The 18,239-nt window shown below is 36.2% G+C and overlaps 1 protein-coding gene across 1 annotated transcript; it reads right to left on the minus strand.

The window, feature by feature from the left end:
- Positions 1–3,029: 3,029 nt before the first annotated feature.
- On the minus strand, positions 3,030–17,941 carry LOC127130428 (dihydropyrimidine dehydrogenase (NADP(+)), chloroplastic). The gene is made up of 6 exons (XM_051059438.1): positions 17,936–17,941; positions 16,835–16,925; positions 14,498–14,520; positions 6,763–6,948; positions 4,260–4,355; positions 3,030–3,080 (listed from the first exon to the last, which is right to left on the minus strand). Exons 1-6 carry the CDS (start codon positions 17,939–17,941, stop codon positions 3,030–3,032), a joined length of 453 nt encoding a protein of 150 aa, XP_050915395.1.
- Between the last annotated feature and the right edge of the window lie 298 nt (positions 17,942–18,239).

Here is an 18,239-nt window from a genome sequence, read left to right on the forward strand (position 1 = left end):
AACATAAGGATTCCAAATTACCTCTTGAAGCGTATTTTAGCTTTGATCACGAACATGGAAAATACCATCGTCTCTACGAAGTCCACGCGAGTACAAAGTGGAACACAGTGTTAGCCGTCTCTTGCTCTGAGAAAATTGATAATTATGATTTGTAGGGGAAATAGATCATCTATTTATAGAGAGAACTACTAGAACTCTGGTGCTCTTATTTTGGGTTTTCTCAAAATAAGCTCAATCTTATTTAATTAAAATTATTTTAATTAAATAGATATTATTTATATTTAATTAAACTCTTTTAATTAAATAAAATAAAATATTAATTAAATTAAATCATATTTAATTTAATCAACGGTCAATTCTCATTTATTTAGTTAAATCAAATTTAATAAAATAAATTATATTTGTGCTAATGTATTAGACAATTTAAATATTATTAATACATAATTAAATTAAACCTTATTTAATTTAACCGTCAATTCCACTATCAGTTCTCTATGTGTGTGATCCTGTAGGTTCTCATAACGTTGACAATAATATTAAATTACATATTTAATATTATAAACAGTGAGCGATAACTAGCAACACATCACTACTACCCAAGTGACGAGAATGTCGTGTGATCTGATATAACCTTTATGTGATAATGATCATATGTACAATTCCCCTTTTGCCTTTATATTTATATTGAACACAAGGTATAAAATGTGCCACACTTGTATAGTCTAATATTTATTCCTTGATCCCTGAGTATACTTGATAACAACAAAAAAGTCAAATATCTCATATCGACTTATTTGAGCACGTCCATATATTTTACAGTCATACTCTATCGATGGGGTCCACAAATATTACTCATGTATATGTAGGTGGAGAAAATCTCATCTAGGTCACTCATGTCCCTCATCATGATTTGTAAAATACCCATAAACCATCTTTATGATCATCTTGTTACAGATAATGTTTGATTGACAATAAAACACTCGACTTCACATCTAGGATCCATAGTGGTTTCAGGTCGAAGGGTGGTATACACAAATATCACTATGAGAATAACTTATGAAACTTATATAATAAACTATATAGTATTCTTATGGTGGGTCAATCCAATATAAAAATTACTCGTAATATTTATACCTACGTGAAGACTTGATATCTCATATCTATGACTTGTAAAATACAGTCATCAATCTACTCACATAATAGTCTTTATGCATTATTTTTGTCCTATTTGATAGTAAATCTTTGACTACGAATAGTTTAAGAATAACGTCCTTATATTTAATGATATCTCACGATTAAGTCACACTTAATAGGTCATTAAACAAACTAATTATTCTAAGAAATTTATTATGTAATATACAAGTAACATCATAAATACAATGTCTGATTATATATATATATTATATAATATATATATATATATATAATATATATATATATATATATATATATATATATATATATATATATATATATATATATATATATATATATATTATATATATAATATATATATATATATAATATATATATATTATATATATATAATATATATATATATATAAACAAATAACATATATCGAATTCATGATACAGAAGCAAATACAACTAATACGGATTATCTATTAGGGCTTACTCTAACACATAATCCCTTGTGTTTGGAGTCACTTGATTAACATGTGTCATCAGATCCTAACTCCTGTTATGAGACTAATCGTCTCATGAGGTATGAATGACTTTAAATGATTTACTAAACAAGATTTTATCCCTTAATGGATGGGGTTATGCATTGTAGAAACAGAATATAAGAATCTTCATAGAGGGGAAGAATTATGTGTTTGGAAGTTTGTTAAAAATGTTTCTTTTTTATCACACACCAAATCAATGGTGTTGTTAAAAACAAAGATAGATAAATTTGGACAAAAAATATTATCACTACCTCTTTTGGCATTTATGAGTTTTTGCATGTTTCTCATTTCAAGACTATAAAGCGAACGTGGGACACACTTTAAGTTTTCCATGAAGGCATAATTGAGGTGAAAAGGGATAAAATGAACACATTGACCCACGAGTACGAACTTTTTAGAATGAAACCCAAAGAAAACATCATAATATATAAAATGTTTTATTCACATCGGGAATCATATGAAAAGTATGGGTAAAGTATTTCAAAATGAGGAGTTGATCATAAAATTTATTAGATGATTAAACAGTAGTTGGCAACCTAAAGTCACTGTAGTTTATGAATCTAGGGATTTGTCTTCTATTGATTTGACTACTTTGTTTGGAAAGTTGTAAGAACACAAGATGGAGCTGAAGATGATAGTTGATGATGAAGAAAGTGACAAAAAGAAAAAAAGTCTATCTCTCAAAGTTGAGGAAGAAAAAGATTTAGATTCTAATGAAGATATGAAATTGCTTGTTCGTAAACTCAAAAGATTCATGAGTCATGATAAGCGACAAGACTTTCAACCGAAGAATAAAGGAAGATCTTCATTTGTTTCAACCTGCTATCAATATGGTAAAAAAGGGCATTTAAATTCGAACTTCCCTCAAAACTAGATCCATAAATATAACCAAAATAAGAACTAGAGAAAATTCAGAAAATTTCAAAAAAAAACAAATAAAGAATGAATATCTTAGGTTGACAATGACATAAAGTCTTCTTAGGAAAAATGATTAAACATTTGTCACAAGGGGAATCATAAAGAAGATGAAGTAACTTCATACTTTACTTGTGATGAATTAATTCACATGTGTAAAAAATTAGATAAAGATTTAAGTAAAATAAAACACATTGTCTTTACCTCTAAGATTATTATTTTTTTTCGTTAAAATAGAAAATAAAAACATATTGTAAGAAATAGATAGCACTACTAGAAAAACAATATTTAGCATCGGCTTTTATTTTACGTTATAAGCTAAAAATCGATGCTACGACAAATTTAGCTTCGGATTAACGTCTGTATCGTGCAGACTAAATGGATCGAAGCTAACATGTTCGCGTCGGTCAGAAATAGTCGTGTCTACTATAGCGTCGATTTGACTAAGTCTACACTGAGGCTAACCTGAAGCCAACGCTAAAAAATCAAATTCCAAAAGTCAACAAAAATTGAATAGCAGGGGTCAAGCCGAGTCAAAAGTCAAACTCTAAAAGTCAACAAAATTACTCAGCATCGGTCAAGCCGAGGCTAAGTCAACTTTAAAAAGTCAATAAAATGTGTTAGCTTCGGCAAGGCTAAAGTCAAACTCGAATAGTCAACCAATTTATACGCCTCGGCTTGAACGATGCTAAAGTCAACTTTAAAAAGTCAATAAAATATGTTAGCTTCGACTTCGCCGAGACTAAAGTCAAACTCGACTAGTCAACAAAATTTATCCGCCTCGGTTCGGCCGACACTAAAATTAACTTTGAAAAGTCAATAAAATCATTTAACTTCATTGGTTTCATTGGTCTATAATATTCCAATGCATAACAATTACACGGACGTGACACAATTCCATAGACTTTCACAATTCATTTGTTTCACTCAACACTTAACAATTCCAGGGACTTTGACACATAGCAATTCACAAATGCAATCACAATAAATAGCCATGGACAAATAGCAGGTCACTCAACACACCCAACAATTCCAAATATAGAGCACCAACAACAATGAGAAGATAGTACAAAAATATTGGAACATAAACTTGATATGTAATAACTAATGTTCATAATAGTGTAATTTACTTAGCATATACATCCATTTCATTTCTATAATCTATCATCACTCCCATACATCATTCATCACGATTACAATAAATTCCCATATAGCAACAACAACAAAATTTTAAAATGACAAACATCATATTGGAGCAAATAATCATTTGTTGATAAATCAACCGAGGATAAATACTATAAATAATAATTGTTTTGAAAATAAATTCAATCATGAACAACATTCGATTATAAATATAAAAGTGTATTCCTTACACTATTAAATAACAAGATTGAATGAAAATCAGAATTCAAAGTTGAAGTCAGAAGAAATGTGTCACTCGATCATCATCATCCAGACAAATTTCAAAATGAAACATAGACAATCCATCATCATTTTCAACAAGACAATAAGATCTCTAGTCCATTACTTTATCAAAATTCCAAAGACAACATAAACAAGAAATATAGAATGATAAACATGACAACAACAATAATACAGGAGAAAATGTTTACCACAAAATCGATCATTAACATGGGAAGAAACACCGGTGCATACCTGAATGTTTACCACAAAATCGATCATGTAGTCTTTTAGCTCAAGAGAAAGCTTCTCCACAAGACCATAGTCGTGCATCATAACACCGGTGCACATCTGTAATTTATAAAAGATTGTCTATTATTTAGCATAGTTTGAATGAATTACCTAACTAAGTGCTTATAGCATAAGTTCTTATCACATGATTGTTTTATGTATAAATATTATCACAGCAAAAATTATGTTCAATATCTAAGAGCATCAGGTTATCAAGCATTTGTTGGAAATAAACCATTTTTGTGTTTAGAGAAAGTGTGTGAGAATATTAAAGGTTTGAATAGAAACTTGATAGGTAGGAGAATTATTTATGGAAGAGAGAACTTTGTATTTTTACTTGATTCAAAAGTGTTGGATTACATCTCTAAGGAGAACTCTAGACACACTAATTCTAGAGAGTTCTCAACTCTAGATATTCAAAGAGTACTCTAGAAAATATTACAATCTTAAGAAATATCTATATACTCTAAATATTACAAGACTTTTCTAGAAACATTACCCAATATAAACTAAACCCAAATAACTAAGTCCAAAATCAAATAATAAAATTAGGCTCAAATCAAGTTTAATATTTCAACCCCCCCCCCCCCCCCCCCCCCCCCCCCCTTAAACTTGATTTGTGACTCCAAGCATATTCCTTAGCTTCACGAAAGTTTTCAATTTGAGTGGCTTGGTGAAAATGTCGGCAGCTTGATCTCTAGACATCACATACTTCAACTTCACCTTCTTCTTCTCGATGCATTCTCTTATGAAGTGGTAACGAGTGTCGATGTGCTTATTTCTTTCATGAAATACAGAATTCTTTGGCAAAGCAAGTGCTGATTTATTGTCAACACATATTTCGACAGGATCTTCTTATGGCATTTTTAATTCGTTCAACAAATTCCTTAGCCAAACTGCATGACAAACACATGATGTGGCGACAACATACTCAGCTTCACAAGTTGATAGTGTGATGATAGGTTGCTTCTTTGACATCCAAGTGAAAGCAGTATCTCCCAAAAAGAACACAAAACCAGTAGTGCTTTTTCTATCATCCAAGTCTTCACTCCAATCACTATCACTATAGCCAATAATCTCATCATTGTTAGAAGAGTAATAGTGCAAGCCAAAGTTTGTTGTACCTTTGATGTATCGAAGGATTCTTTTTGTCGTCTTGAAGTGAATTATTGTTGGATCTTCCATGTAGTCACTTACGACTCCTACAGCATAGAGAATATCCGGCCTTGTACTTGTCAAGTAACGCAGACTTCCAACCAAAATTTTGTAAAGAGTTGGATCAACAAACTCTCCATTTTCATGTTTACTCAACTTGCTTCCACATTCCATCGAGGTGCCAACTGGATTGGCATCATCCATCTTGAACTTCGTAAGGACTTCTTTGGCATAACCTTCTTGGGTGATAAAAATTCCTTTGTCTTCTTGCTTTACTTCGATGCCGAGATAATATGCCATGAGCCCCATATCTGTCATCTCAAATTCATTTGACATGTTTTTCTTGAACTCTTCGAACATGCTTAAATTGTTCCCTGTGAAGATCAAGTCATCAACATATAAGCACACAATCAAAATATCTCCACTTTGCGCTTTAATATAGAGTGCATGCTCATATGGACACTTGATGAAGTTCTTGTCTTGAAAGTACTTGTCGATTCGAACATTCCAAGCTCTCGGTGCTTGCTTGAGTCCGTACAATGTATTCTTCAACTTCAAGACTTTTTCTTCTTGCCCTTTTACTTCATAGCCTTGTGGTTGCTCGATATAAACCTCTTCTTCGAGAAAACCATTCAAGAAGGCCGACTTCACATCCATTTGATAGATCTTCCATTCATTTTAGAGTTGAGAAATAAACCATTCAAGAAGGCTTTGATACCACTTTGTTGGAAATAAAGCCTTTTTGTGTTTAGAGAAAGTGTGTGGGAATATTATAGGCTTGAATAGAAACTTGATAGGTAGGAGAATTATTTATGGAAGAGAGAACTTTGTATTTTTGCTTGATTCAAAAGTGTTGGATTACATCTCTATTTATAGTACTCTAAAGAGAACTCTAGACACACTAATTCTAGAGAATTCTTAACTCTAGATATTCAAAGAGTATTCTAGAAAATATTATAATCTTAAGAAATATCTAGACACTCTAAATACTACAAGACTTTTCTAGAAACATTACCCAATATAAACTAAGCCCAAATAACTAAGTCCAAAATCAAATAATAAAATTAGGCCCAAATCAAGTTAAATATTTCAACAGCATTGACGTAGACACGATACTTATGCATATACATTAGACATGAGTCATGTTTAAAATGAAAGTGATTTAATATAACCACATATGTCGGATTCACATTCACAATTGGCATCAGACAACCAATGAAAATAGTATTGGGATGCGAGATTGCAAATCTAAACATGGAAACGAGCAGACCATACGTATCAAAAGGGCCTAAAAATTGATCGTGCATCATACCTGGACAGTATTTGTACCAAGAAGAATAAACTCAGCAGCACCACTACATGTCTCAACACCACCAATGGTAGAAAGTGAATAGTTATCATTATCAAATTCTACCTTCACCATTTTTGCAATACTCATAACCTTCCCAAGGACTATCGGATGGACCGCCTTCGCAAAATAACCGACTTGAGTTGAATACTTGACAACAAAATTTAGAGAAATCAGATGATTGAAAAAACAAATCAGAGCTATGAATTTAGTGTGAGTCAGATTGCAAACCCCTAAACATAAGGCTCGGGACGTAATGTGTAACACCCCGATAAAATATGATAATTATTTAATTTAAGTTTAATAGTATATTATGATGATAATATGAATGAGAGGGTATTATTTTTCAAAATAAAAGATAAACCATTCATATATATTATTATTAGTATATTTATTAATTTAATTAAATAATTAAAATATTATTGGATTATTATTATTGGAATAATAGAGTTGGAATCAGTAAAGAGTCCCATTTGGTAAAAAGGGTTTTTCACGTGAAAAGAGAGAAACGACTCAAAAGTGGAAAAAGGGCAGAAAGGAAGAGCAAGAGAAAAAGGGTTGAAGAAAGGAAAAGCTTGAAGTTAAGGATTTGCCGGATTTACTCAGGTAAGGGGGGTTTATCGTCGTTTAATGGGTATTATGGGTTAACATGTAATGGGTAGTAATAAGCCATTGAATCTACTCTAATTCTGATGATGAATGTTGCAAATTGTGAACTTATGGATGAATGAGATATGGGTTTATAATTGAAGAAATTCGTAGGAATTAGATGTAATAAGGTTAGAAATTGTGAAATTGAATAGGTATGATCTGTGTTAGATAATATGAACGAATGTTGTGTAAAAATTGGACTGTGGGAGGTTGGATCTGAGAAATCTCGTAACAGAGAAAACCATAGCAGATCTTGAATTTTGGTTTCTGGTCATACGCGTATGACACTAGGCCATACGCGTATGAGATGGCCTGGTACGCGTATGGGTGAGGCCATACGCGTATGAATGAAGAAGATGATGTTCTAACGTAGTTTTGTCTCTGTTGGTACGCGTATGGGAGAAGTGGTACGCGTATCATACGCGTATGAGACAGGCCATACGCGTATGGGCAGAAGTTTGATTTTTCTGAGCTGTGGTTGTGCAGTTTTGGTCGTTTAAGCTGAGTGATGTAATTTAGCTGATGTATGATATAGTAGGGATCATTTCCCGTTGTTTTGTGCAGTATAGGTATTAGTAGAGTGTGCTAATACAGTGATTTATTATTTGGCATGACATGATATGATTCTGTGATAAATATGCTGATGATGTATGATGGTATGCATAATGCTGTGAATATATCTATTATGTATGCAATTGTGGATGGACTGTTTGTGGCTTAGAGTGTGAGCATATGTCCATTGTGGATTGTTGTTGATGTTTGCATGCTAGGTGATTTAGCGTGCATAGCATGGCCTTTATGGTGGTAGCTAATTCCCATGGTGAGGAATTAGTGAGTGAGTCACTAGGTCTCAAATGAGTGGGACTAGTGAGCTTGGTAGCCGTATCTGGGTTGGATCGGTGAGGTTGAACTATGTGTTCACGAATAGTCGGTACCGCATGCATGGAGTCTCATTTCATAATGTATGTATGGCGTATAATATGAATGGATGTATTCCAATATTATACGTGTGTTTTGAGTTTGTGTTGAGTATGATTATGAGTTGATGTTGCCGTTGCTGAATGTGTGATAGGATTAGGGTGATGAATGTGTTAATTTACTTAACATTACATGATATTTTATAATGCTTATTATATCGATTGAGGAACTCACCCTTACAACTATGTTTCAGGTAACGAGCAGTGATTGAGTAGAAGCTAGTGCTTGGAGTCTAGTGTAGTTCCTTAGTGGGTCATGCTCTGGTCTATGTAACATCGGGACGGGATGTTTTACTTTGTTTCCATTTTGGTTGTTGAACAACTTTACCTGTAATGTGTTACATGGTTTGCATGTTGTTAGATTTCTATCCGCTGCGAATTGTGCAATGTTTTATTTTGATTAATAAATGAGCATGACAAGTTATTTTGGTGGTTGGTGTGAAGTGTCAAGTGTGACACCCTGAAATTGCATATCTACTCTGATTTATATTTTATTGTTTTAATTAATTATTGGGGTATTTTAGAAGGGTGTTACATTAGTGGTATCAGAGCATAGTCGGTCGAGTCGAGTCGTAATTATTCTGTTTCCCTGTATGTGATAGGTGTTGTGTAACCCTATCAGTACTTATTGTTTTAGTTTGTTGGATTAACTCAGAATAGAGATGGCTGGAAGAGGTAGAGATGATGTTGCGATTGCTGAGGCTCTGGGTATGCTAGCTGGGGTACTTGGAGGGAATCCGAATGTTGTGGGACTGGGAGTTGCTCGTCAACTGAGTGAGTTCCAGAGGAACAATCTCCCAATGTTCAAGGGAGCATACGATCCAGAGGGTGCTCAGAAGTGGTTGAAGGAGATCGAGAGGATCTTCCGAGTGACTGAGTGTGCCGATAACCAGAAGGTCAGGTTCGGTACGCATACGCTGTCAGAGGAAGCAGATGATTGGTGGGTTGCTGCCCGCACTGAGTTGGAAGCTGCTGGGAGTGCTGAGATCACGTGGGTGGTGTTCAGAGAGAGATTCCTGAGGAAGTACTTTCCGGAGGATGTCAGAGGAAAGAAAGAGATAGAGTTCTTAGAATTGAAGCAGGGCAACCGGTCTGTTACTGAGTATGCTGCTAAGTTCACAGAGCTGTCGAAGTATTACACTCCCTATGATGAGGCTACTGGGGAATTTTCAAAATGTGTGAAGTTTGAGAACGGGTTACGTCCCGAGATCAAGCAGGCTATTGGGTATCAGCGGATTAGAGTGTTTTCTGACTTGGTTGACTGTTGCAGGATTTTTTGAACAGGATACCAAGGCCAGAGCGGAGAGCTATCAGCAGAGGGTTGATAGGAAAGGCAAGAATCAGAATGATCGTGGGAAACCGTATGCAGCTGGAAAAGGTTTCTAGAGACAGAGTGGGATGAAGAGACCTAGTGGGGGAGACTCCAGTGCCCCTGCTAAGTGTTACAAATGTGGTCAGGCTGGACATTGTATCCATGAGTGTACCAGTACTGAGAAGAAGTGTTTCAAGTGTGGCAAAGGTGGTCACTTGGCTGCAAAGTGCCGATTGAAGACTATGACTTGTTTCAACTGTGGAGAGGTGGGCCATTGATCAGTCACCATTTATGCTAGACAGTCCACTATTTAACCGTAAATAAGTCAGGTAAACTGTGTAAATTGAAGCATTTTTAGTTAGATAGAAGCTCAATTCTATAATATTAAGTGTGTTGTTACTTATGAGTTTCTTGAGGATATTTTACACTTTTTGGTATGTTAGCAGGTAAAAAGCTAGTTTGGAAGCTCAGGAAATCAAATGTAAGATGCGAAATCGAGCCCGAGCAAGAAAACGGAAGAAAAAGCCAATTTTTGGAGAACCTGCTGTCCATACGCGTATGGCCTTACATGATACGCGTATGGACCTTCCCAGTACGCGTAGCATACGCAAATGACCAGAGGGATGGAAAATTCAGCCAAAAGACCAGCTTCTGGTGATACGCGTACCAGTCTGGGTGATACGCGTACCAGTCTGGGCAATACGCGTACCAGACTGGGCAATACGCGTATCAGAGGCTGTGTTACGTGCAGTACGCGTTTGAGACCAGCCAATACGCGTATGGGATAGCTCAATACGCGTATGGAGCACAAAATCAGGAAAAATCCAACTGAAGAGCTATTAAGAGGCCAGACCACGATTTTCCGGGGGTTGGACATTTTTTGGAGAGAAAGGGCGCGTTTTGAGAGCTGGAGACTCAACGAATATCAAAGGATTCATATGTTCAAGAGTTTTCCGACTATTGAAGATTGATTCCTCACGAAATTCTGTAATGACAACAATATTAATCTTTGTTTTTACTTTTATTATGAGTAGCTAAACCCCCCCATTGCTAGGGGGGTGACCCTGATTCTGAATGTGACAGATTTGATGTTTATGACAGTATTGCTTATTTCTTCTTTTCCATTAATTTGTTCTTATCGCCGTTCTTTGTGCTTTATTCGTCGGACCAACGAATGATGATTAATATGAATAGTGTAAGCTGGACAGCAATTATTCATTGACCTGGATAAGAACTTTGGATAGTAAAAATAACCTAGGACTAGGGATTTTCTATCTGACCGGTAATTCTTGATATGTGAATGCTTGAGTATGAACCTAATTGTTTATGGACATAGTAATTAGGTTACATAATCAAAGGTCTATTACTAAGGACTCAGGAATAGATACCCTTGAGGACCGGAATTAAGTTGACAGGAATATTGTCTAAGTCTTCATAAATTATATCTGTTACAGGAAGATTCATTCACCGAACCCTAGCAATCTTCTCTCATTTGTATCTCGTTCAACCTTTTTACTTGTTTTCTTTATTTGAAATTGGTAGGATAATTACTCACCACACAAAAAACCCAAAGGCTTTTGTCTAATTGAAACAATCTATAAACTCTGTATTGTCAAGCAGTCCTTGAGATCGACAAACGGGGAAATTTCCTTTTATTACTACAGTGAGAAAAATAGTACACTTGCTATTTTCCCATCAGTCATATCAGCCCATAGTGTCCTAAGCCTAAGAAAGAGAACCAGTCGGGAGGCAAGGTCTTTGCTTTATCGGGTTCTGAGACTTCTGCAGATGATCGTTTGATCCGAGGTACGTGTTATATTAATGGCTTTCCTCTTGTAGCTATTATTGACACAGGTGCGACTCATTCCTTTATATCTTTGGATTGTGCTGTGAAACTTAAATTAGAGATATCTGAGATGCATGGGAGTATGGTGATTGATACTCCTGCGAAGGGTTCAGTGACTACTACTTCAGTTTGTTTAAATTGTCCTTTGAGTATTTTTGGTAGAGACTTTGGGATGGACCTCGTGTGTCTTCCACTAGTGCAGATTGATGTTATCCTGGGTATGAACTGGTTGGTGTTTAACCGAGTTTATATCAACTGTTTTGATAAGACTGTGATTTTTCCTGAGATTGAGGAAGGAAAGAGTTTGTTTCTATCAGCAAGGCAGGTGAATGAGGCAGTAGCAGATGGGGCAGAGTTGTTTATGCTGTTAGCGACTTTGGAGGCTAAAGATAAACTGGTGATTTGCGATCTAGCCGTGGTGTGTGATTTTCCTGATGTGTTTCCTGAAGAAGTGAATGAATTACCGCCAGAGCGTGAAGTTGAGTTCTCGATTGATTTGGTACCTGGTACTAGACCGATATCGATGGCTCCGTACCGTATGTCTGCTGTTGAGTTAACTGAATTGAAGAGTCAGCTGGAAGATCTGTTGGATAAGAAATTTATTCGTCTGAGTGTGTCACCATGGGGCGCACCAGTGTTATTGGTTAAGAAGAAAGAAGGTACTATGAGGTTGTGTGTGGACTATAGGCAACTGAATAAAGTGACGATCAAGAATCGGTATCCTTTGCCGAGGATTGATGATTTGATGGATCAGTTGGTTGGTGCGAGTGTGTTCAGCAAAATAGATTTGAGATCGGGGTATCATCAGATACGTGTGAAAACTGAGGATATTCAGAAGACTGCTTTCAGAACAAGGTATGGACATTATGAGTATTCTGTAATGCCTTTTGGTGTAACTAATGCGCCTGGGGTATTTATGGAGTATATGAATAGGATTTTCCATCCGTACCTAGACAAGTTTGTTGTGGTGTTTATTGACGATATTTTGGTGTATTCGAAATCTGAAGAAGAGCATGCTGAACATTTGAGAGTGGTTTTAGGAGTTCTACGAGAAAAGAAGTTATTTGCTAAACTGTCCAAGTGTGAATTTTGGTTAGAAGAGGTTAGTTTTCTTGGTCATGTGGTTTCAAGAGGTGGGGTTGCTGTTGATCCTTCTAAGATAGAAGCGGTATCTAAGTGGGAAGCTCCGAAGTCAGTTTCTGAGATAAGGAGTTTTCTTGGACTTGCAGGTTATTATAGGAAGTTCATTGAGGGATTTTCTAAGTTGGCGTTACCGTTGACGATGTTGACTAGAAAGGGGCAAGCGTTTGTTTGGGACTCAAAATGTGAAGAAGGTTTCCAAGAGTTAAAGAGAAGGTTAACTACTGCTCCTATTCTGATATTACCAAGTCCGTCGGAACCATTTGAGGTTTACTGTGATGCTTCTTTGTTGGGTTTGGGTGGTGTTTTGATGCAGAATAAGCAGGTTGTAGCTTATGCTTCGAGACAACTGAAGGTTCATGAGAGGAACTATCCGACGCACGATTTAGAGTTGGCAGTTGTGGTATTTGTTCTGAAGTTATGGAGGCATTACTTGTACGGGTCAAGATTTGAGGTTTTCAGTGACCATAAAAGTTTAAAGTATTTATTTGATCAGAAAGAGCTAAATATGAGACAGAGGAGATGGTTAGAGTTTCTGAAGGATTATGACTTTGGTTTGAATTACCATCCGGGTAAAGCAAACGTAGTGGCTGATGCATTGAGTCGGAAATCATTGCACATGTCTATGTTAATGGTTAAGGAATTGGATTTAATTGAGCAGTTTAGAGACTTGAGTTTGGTGTGTGAGAGTACTCACAATAGTGTTAAATTGGGAATGTTGAAGTTAACGAGTGGTATTCTGGATGAGATTAGAGAGGGTCAGAAATCCGATGTGCTTTTGGTTGATAAGTTGACTCTAGTGAATCAAGGTCAAGGTGGTGAATTCAGAGTTGATGAGAATGGTGTTTTGAAATTTGGTAATCGGGTGTGTATTCCGGATGTTACCGAACTTAAGAAGAGTATTCTTGAGGAAGGACATCGTAGTGGCCTGAGTATTCATCCTGGGGCTACGAAGATGTATCATGATTTGAAAAAGTTATTTTGGTGGCCGGGAATGAAAAGAGAAATTGCGAGTTTTGTTTATTCTTGTTTGACTTGTCAGAAGTCAAAGATTGAACATCAGAAGTCGTCTGGGCTAATGCAACCGTTGGCTATTCCAGAGTGGAAGTGGGATAGTATCAGTATGGATCTTGTTTCTGGTTTACCGAGGACAATTAAGAATTTTGAAGCTATTTGGGTGATTGTTGACAGATTGACAAAATCGGCTCATTTCATTCCGATCAGAATGGATTATCCGTTAGAGAGATTAGCTGAGTTGTATATTGAGAAAATTGTAAGTTTGCATGGTATTCCGTCGAGTATTCTTTCGGACAGAGATCCTAGATTTACATCGAAGTTCTGGGAAGGTTTGCAGAAGGCTTTGGGAACTAAGCTGAGATTGAGTTCTGCATATCATCCGCAGACTGATGGTCAGACTGAGAGGACGATTCAGTCACTAGAGGATCTTTTGAGGGCTTGTGTTTTGGAAAAGGGAGGTGCTTGGGATTGTTATTTACCTTTGATTGAGTTTACCTACAACAATAGTTTTCATTCGAGCATTGGTATGGCACCGTTTGAAGCTTTGTATGGTAGGAGATGTCGGACACCTTTATGTTGGTATGAGTCCGGTGAGAGTGTTGTGGTTGGACCGGAGATTGTTCAACAAACTACGGAAAAGATTAAGATGATTCAGGAGAAGATGAGGATTGCTCAGAGTCGTCAGAAGAGTTATCACGACAAGAGGAGGAAGTCACTTGAGTTTCAAGAGGGAGATCATGTGTTTCTTCGTGTTACTCCGATAACTGGGGTTGGTCGAGCTTTGAAGTCGAAGAAGTTGACACCTCGATTTATTGGTCCTTATCAGATTTTGGAGAGGATAGGGGAGGTAGCCTATCGTATCGCTTTACCGCCGTCACTTGCGAATTTGCATGAGGTTTTTCATGTGTCTCAGTTGAGGAGGTACATTCCTGATCCGTCGCATGTGGTCCAGGTAAATGATGTACAGGTGAGAGATAACCTAACTGTTGAAACATCACCTATGAGGATCGAGGATCGAGAGTTGAAGCAGTTGCGGGGTAAAGAGATTGCTTTGGTAAAGGTAGCTTGGGGAGGACCAGCAGGTGGCAATGTGACTTGGGAACTTGAGAGTCAGATGAAGGAGTCTTATCCAGAGTTATTCGCTTGAGGTATGTTTTCGAGGACGAAAACTCTTTTAGTGGGGGAGAGTTGTAACACCCCGATAAAATATGATAATTATTTAATTTAAGTTTAATAGTATATTATGATGATAATATGAATGAGAGGGTATTATTTTTCAAAATAAAAGATAAACCATTCATATATATTATTATTAGTATATTTATTAATTTAATTAAATAATTGAAATATTATTGGATTATTATTATTGGAATAATAGAGTTGGAATCAGTAAAGAGTCCCATTTGGTAAAAAGGGTTTTTCACGTGAAAAGAGAGAAACGACTCAAAAGTGGAAAAAGGGCAGAAAGGAAGAGCAAGAGAAAAAGGGTTGAAGAAAGGAAAAGCTTGAAGTTAAGGATTTGTCGGATTTACTCAGGTAAGGGGGGTTTATCGTCGTTTAATGGGTATTATGGGTTAACATGTAATGGATAGTAATAAGCCATTGAATCTACTCTAATTCTGATGATGAATGTTGCAAATTGTGAACTTATGGATGAATGAGATATGGGTTTATAATTGAAGAAATTCGTAGGAATTAGATGTAATAAGGTTAGAAATTGTGAAATTGAATGGGTATGATCTGTGTTAGATAATATGAACGAATGTTGTGTAAAAATTGGACTGTGGGAGGTTGGATCTGAGAAATCTCGTAACAGAGAAAACCATAGCAGATCTGGAATTTTGGTTTCTGGTCATACGCGTATGACACTAGGCCATACGCGTATGAGATGGCCTGGTACGCGTATGGGTGAGGTCATACGCGTATGAATGAAGAAGATGATGTTCTAACGTAGTTTTGTCTCTGTTGGTACGCGTATGGGAGAAGTGGTACGCGTATCATACGCGTATGAGACAGGCCATACGCGTATGGGCAGAAGTTTGATTTTTCTGAGCTGTGGTTGTGCAGTTTTGGTCGTTTAAGCTGAGTGATGTAATTTAGCTGATGTATGATATAGTAGGGATCATTTCCCGTTGTTTTAAGCAGTATAGGTATTAGTAGAGTGTGCTAATACTGTGATTTATTATTTGGCATGACATGATATGATTCTGTGATAAATATGCTGATGATGTATGATGGTATGCATAATGCTGTGAATATATCTATTATGTATGCAATTGTGGATGGACTGTTTGTGGCTTAGAGTGTGAGCATATGTCCATTGTGGATTGTTGTTGATGTTTGCATGCTAGGTGATTTAGCATGCATAGCATGGCCTTTATGGTGGTAGCTAATTCCCATGGTGAGGAATTAGTGAGTGAGTCACTAGGTCTCAAATGAGTGGGACTAGTGAGCTTGGTAGCCGTATCTGGGTTGGATCGGTGAGGTTGAACTATGTGTTCACGAATAGTCGGTACCGCATGCATGGAGTCTCATTTCATAATGTATGTATGGCGTATAATATGAATGGATGTATTCCAATATTATACGTGTGTTTTGGGTTTGTGTTGAGTATGATTATGAGTTGATGTTGCCGTTGCTAAATGTGTGATAGGATTAGGGTGATGAATGTGTTAATTTACTTAACATTACATGATATTTTATAATGCTTATTATATCGATTGAGGAACTCACCCTTACAACTATGTTTCAGGTAACGAGCAGTGATTGAGTAGAAGCTAGTGCTTGGAGTCTAGTGTAGTTCCTTAGTGGGTCATGCTCTGGTCTATGTAACATCGGGACGGGATGTTTTACTTTGTTTCCATTTTGGTTGTTGAACAACTTTACCTGTAATGTGTTACATGGTTTGCATGTTGTTAGATTTCTATCCGCTGCGAATTGTGCAATGTTTTATTTTGATTAATAAATGAGCATGACAAGTTATTTTGGTGGTTGGTGTGAAGTGTCAAGTGTGACACCCTGAAATTGCATATCTACTCTGATTTATATTTTATTGTTTTAATTAATTATTGGGGTATTTTAGAAGGGTGTTACATAATGTATCGAGACTGATTCCAATCACAATCATGATTGTATTTATAGCAGTTATTCCCTCGGATCCTGAACTTAGAGCAACCCTTGATGGCTATAAACAGAAGCATTCCCCGAAACTACAAACATGATAATCATGAAAAATTGAAAGGGTAATTGTAATTATCTACAATAGAAGGGAAATAAAAACAATTTCACATGCAAGAGACCATTGAGTGTTGAAAGATACACTGGTAATTCAAGTGCTATAACCGGTTAACACAGGAGTGCAACCGGTTACAGCAAAGTCAAAACCACCTCTGAAGTAGTAGAATAACGAAGTTTTCGAAGGCGTAATCCGTTAATATCAGGAGTTAACTGATTACCACTTAATCGGATTTTAATTCATTGTCAACTGTAACCGGTTAACCAAATTGTATAACCGATTACAAGCCCAAGTTTTACTTTTTTTCTGTTATTTCATATGTTTGTTTTGGATCTCAATTATATTGTAACATTTGTATAAATGTATTAGATGTATTTTCGTCCAAGTTAATGCAGTAATCTCTCTCATCTCATCTCTCTCTCTCTCTCTCTCTCTCTCTCTCTCTCTCTCTCTCTCTCTCTCTCTCTCTCTCTCTCTCTCTCTCTCTCTCTCTCTCTATCTCTCTATATATATCTCTATATATATATATATATATATATATATATATATATATATATATATATATATATATATTATATATATATATATATATATACACACAAACACCTAGTGTGCAACATGAATTCTGTTTCCAATGAAAGAATCCATAATCTACCATCCTTGATGTGAAGCATTACGAAAAATGGTGCAACCAAGTGTTGTTTGGTTACCAAGATGTTCTTGAAGTGATCAAGAACGGGGTTACTCCTCTTGTAGCGGGTGCAACGGAGGCGCAACAAGCAACGGATAAGAAAGAGAAGAAAAAAGATTTAAAAGCGTTGTTTTTTATCAATCAATATCTGGGTGTTGACAACTTTAATAAAGTTGGTGATTGTGAATCGCCAAAACAAGCATTGGAGATCTTGGAGAAGGCCTATGCATGGGTTGACAAATCAAAGGTGGTGAGGTTACAAACTCACTAGCATCAGCTCGAATTGATTCAAATGGAAGAAAATGAGACAATCCACGATTTCACAATGAGAAATACTCGGTTGATTAATCAAGTAAATGCATGCAGAAAAACTTATACGGAGCAGTATATTGTCGTGAAAATATTGCGTTCTTTAACACCAAGATTTAACAATGTAGTTATGACGAATGAGGAATCGAAGGATCTTGCGATGATGAGCAAAGAGGAGCTGCAAAGCTCTCTTAAGGCTCATGAACAAAGGATGGAGGAGAGATATTCCGATAAGGAAAAGGCTGAGATCGGTTTGCAAGCTC

Source organism: Lathyrus oleraceus, chromosome 3 (assembly GCF_024323335.1).
Source record: "Lathyrus oleraceus cultivar Zhongwan6 chromosome 3, CAAS_Psat_ZW6_1.0, whole genome shotgun sequence".
Lineage (NCBI taxonomy): Eukaryota > Viridiplantae > Streptophyta > Magnoliopsida > Fabales > Fabaceae > Lathyrus > Lathyrus oleraceus.

What these genes read in the sequence shown, in the direction of transcription:
- LOC127130428 (XM_051059438.1), bottom strand. An exon ending in TTGGTACAAATACTGTCCAG is followed by an intron (nt 4,356 to 6,762) that starts GTATGATGCACG and finishes TATAAATTACAG; the next exon opens with ATGTGCACCGGTGTTATGAT. An exon ending in ATTTTGTGGTAAACATTCAG is followed by an intron (nt 3,081 to 4,259) that starts GTATGCACCGGT and finishes TTGATTTTTTAG; the next exon opens with CGTTGGCTTCAGGTTAGCCT.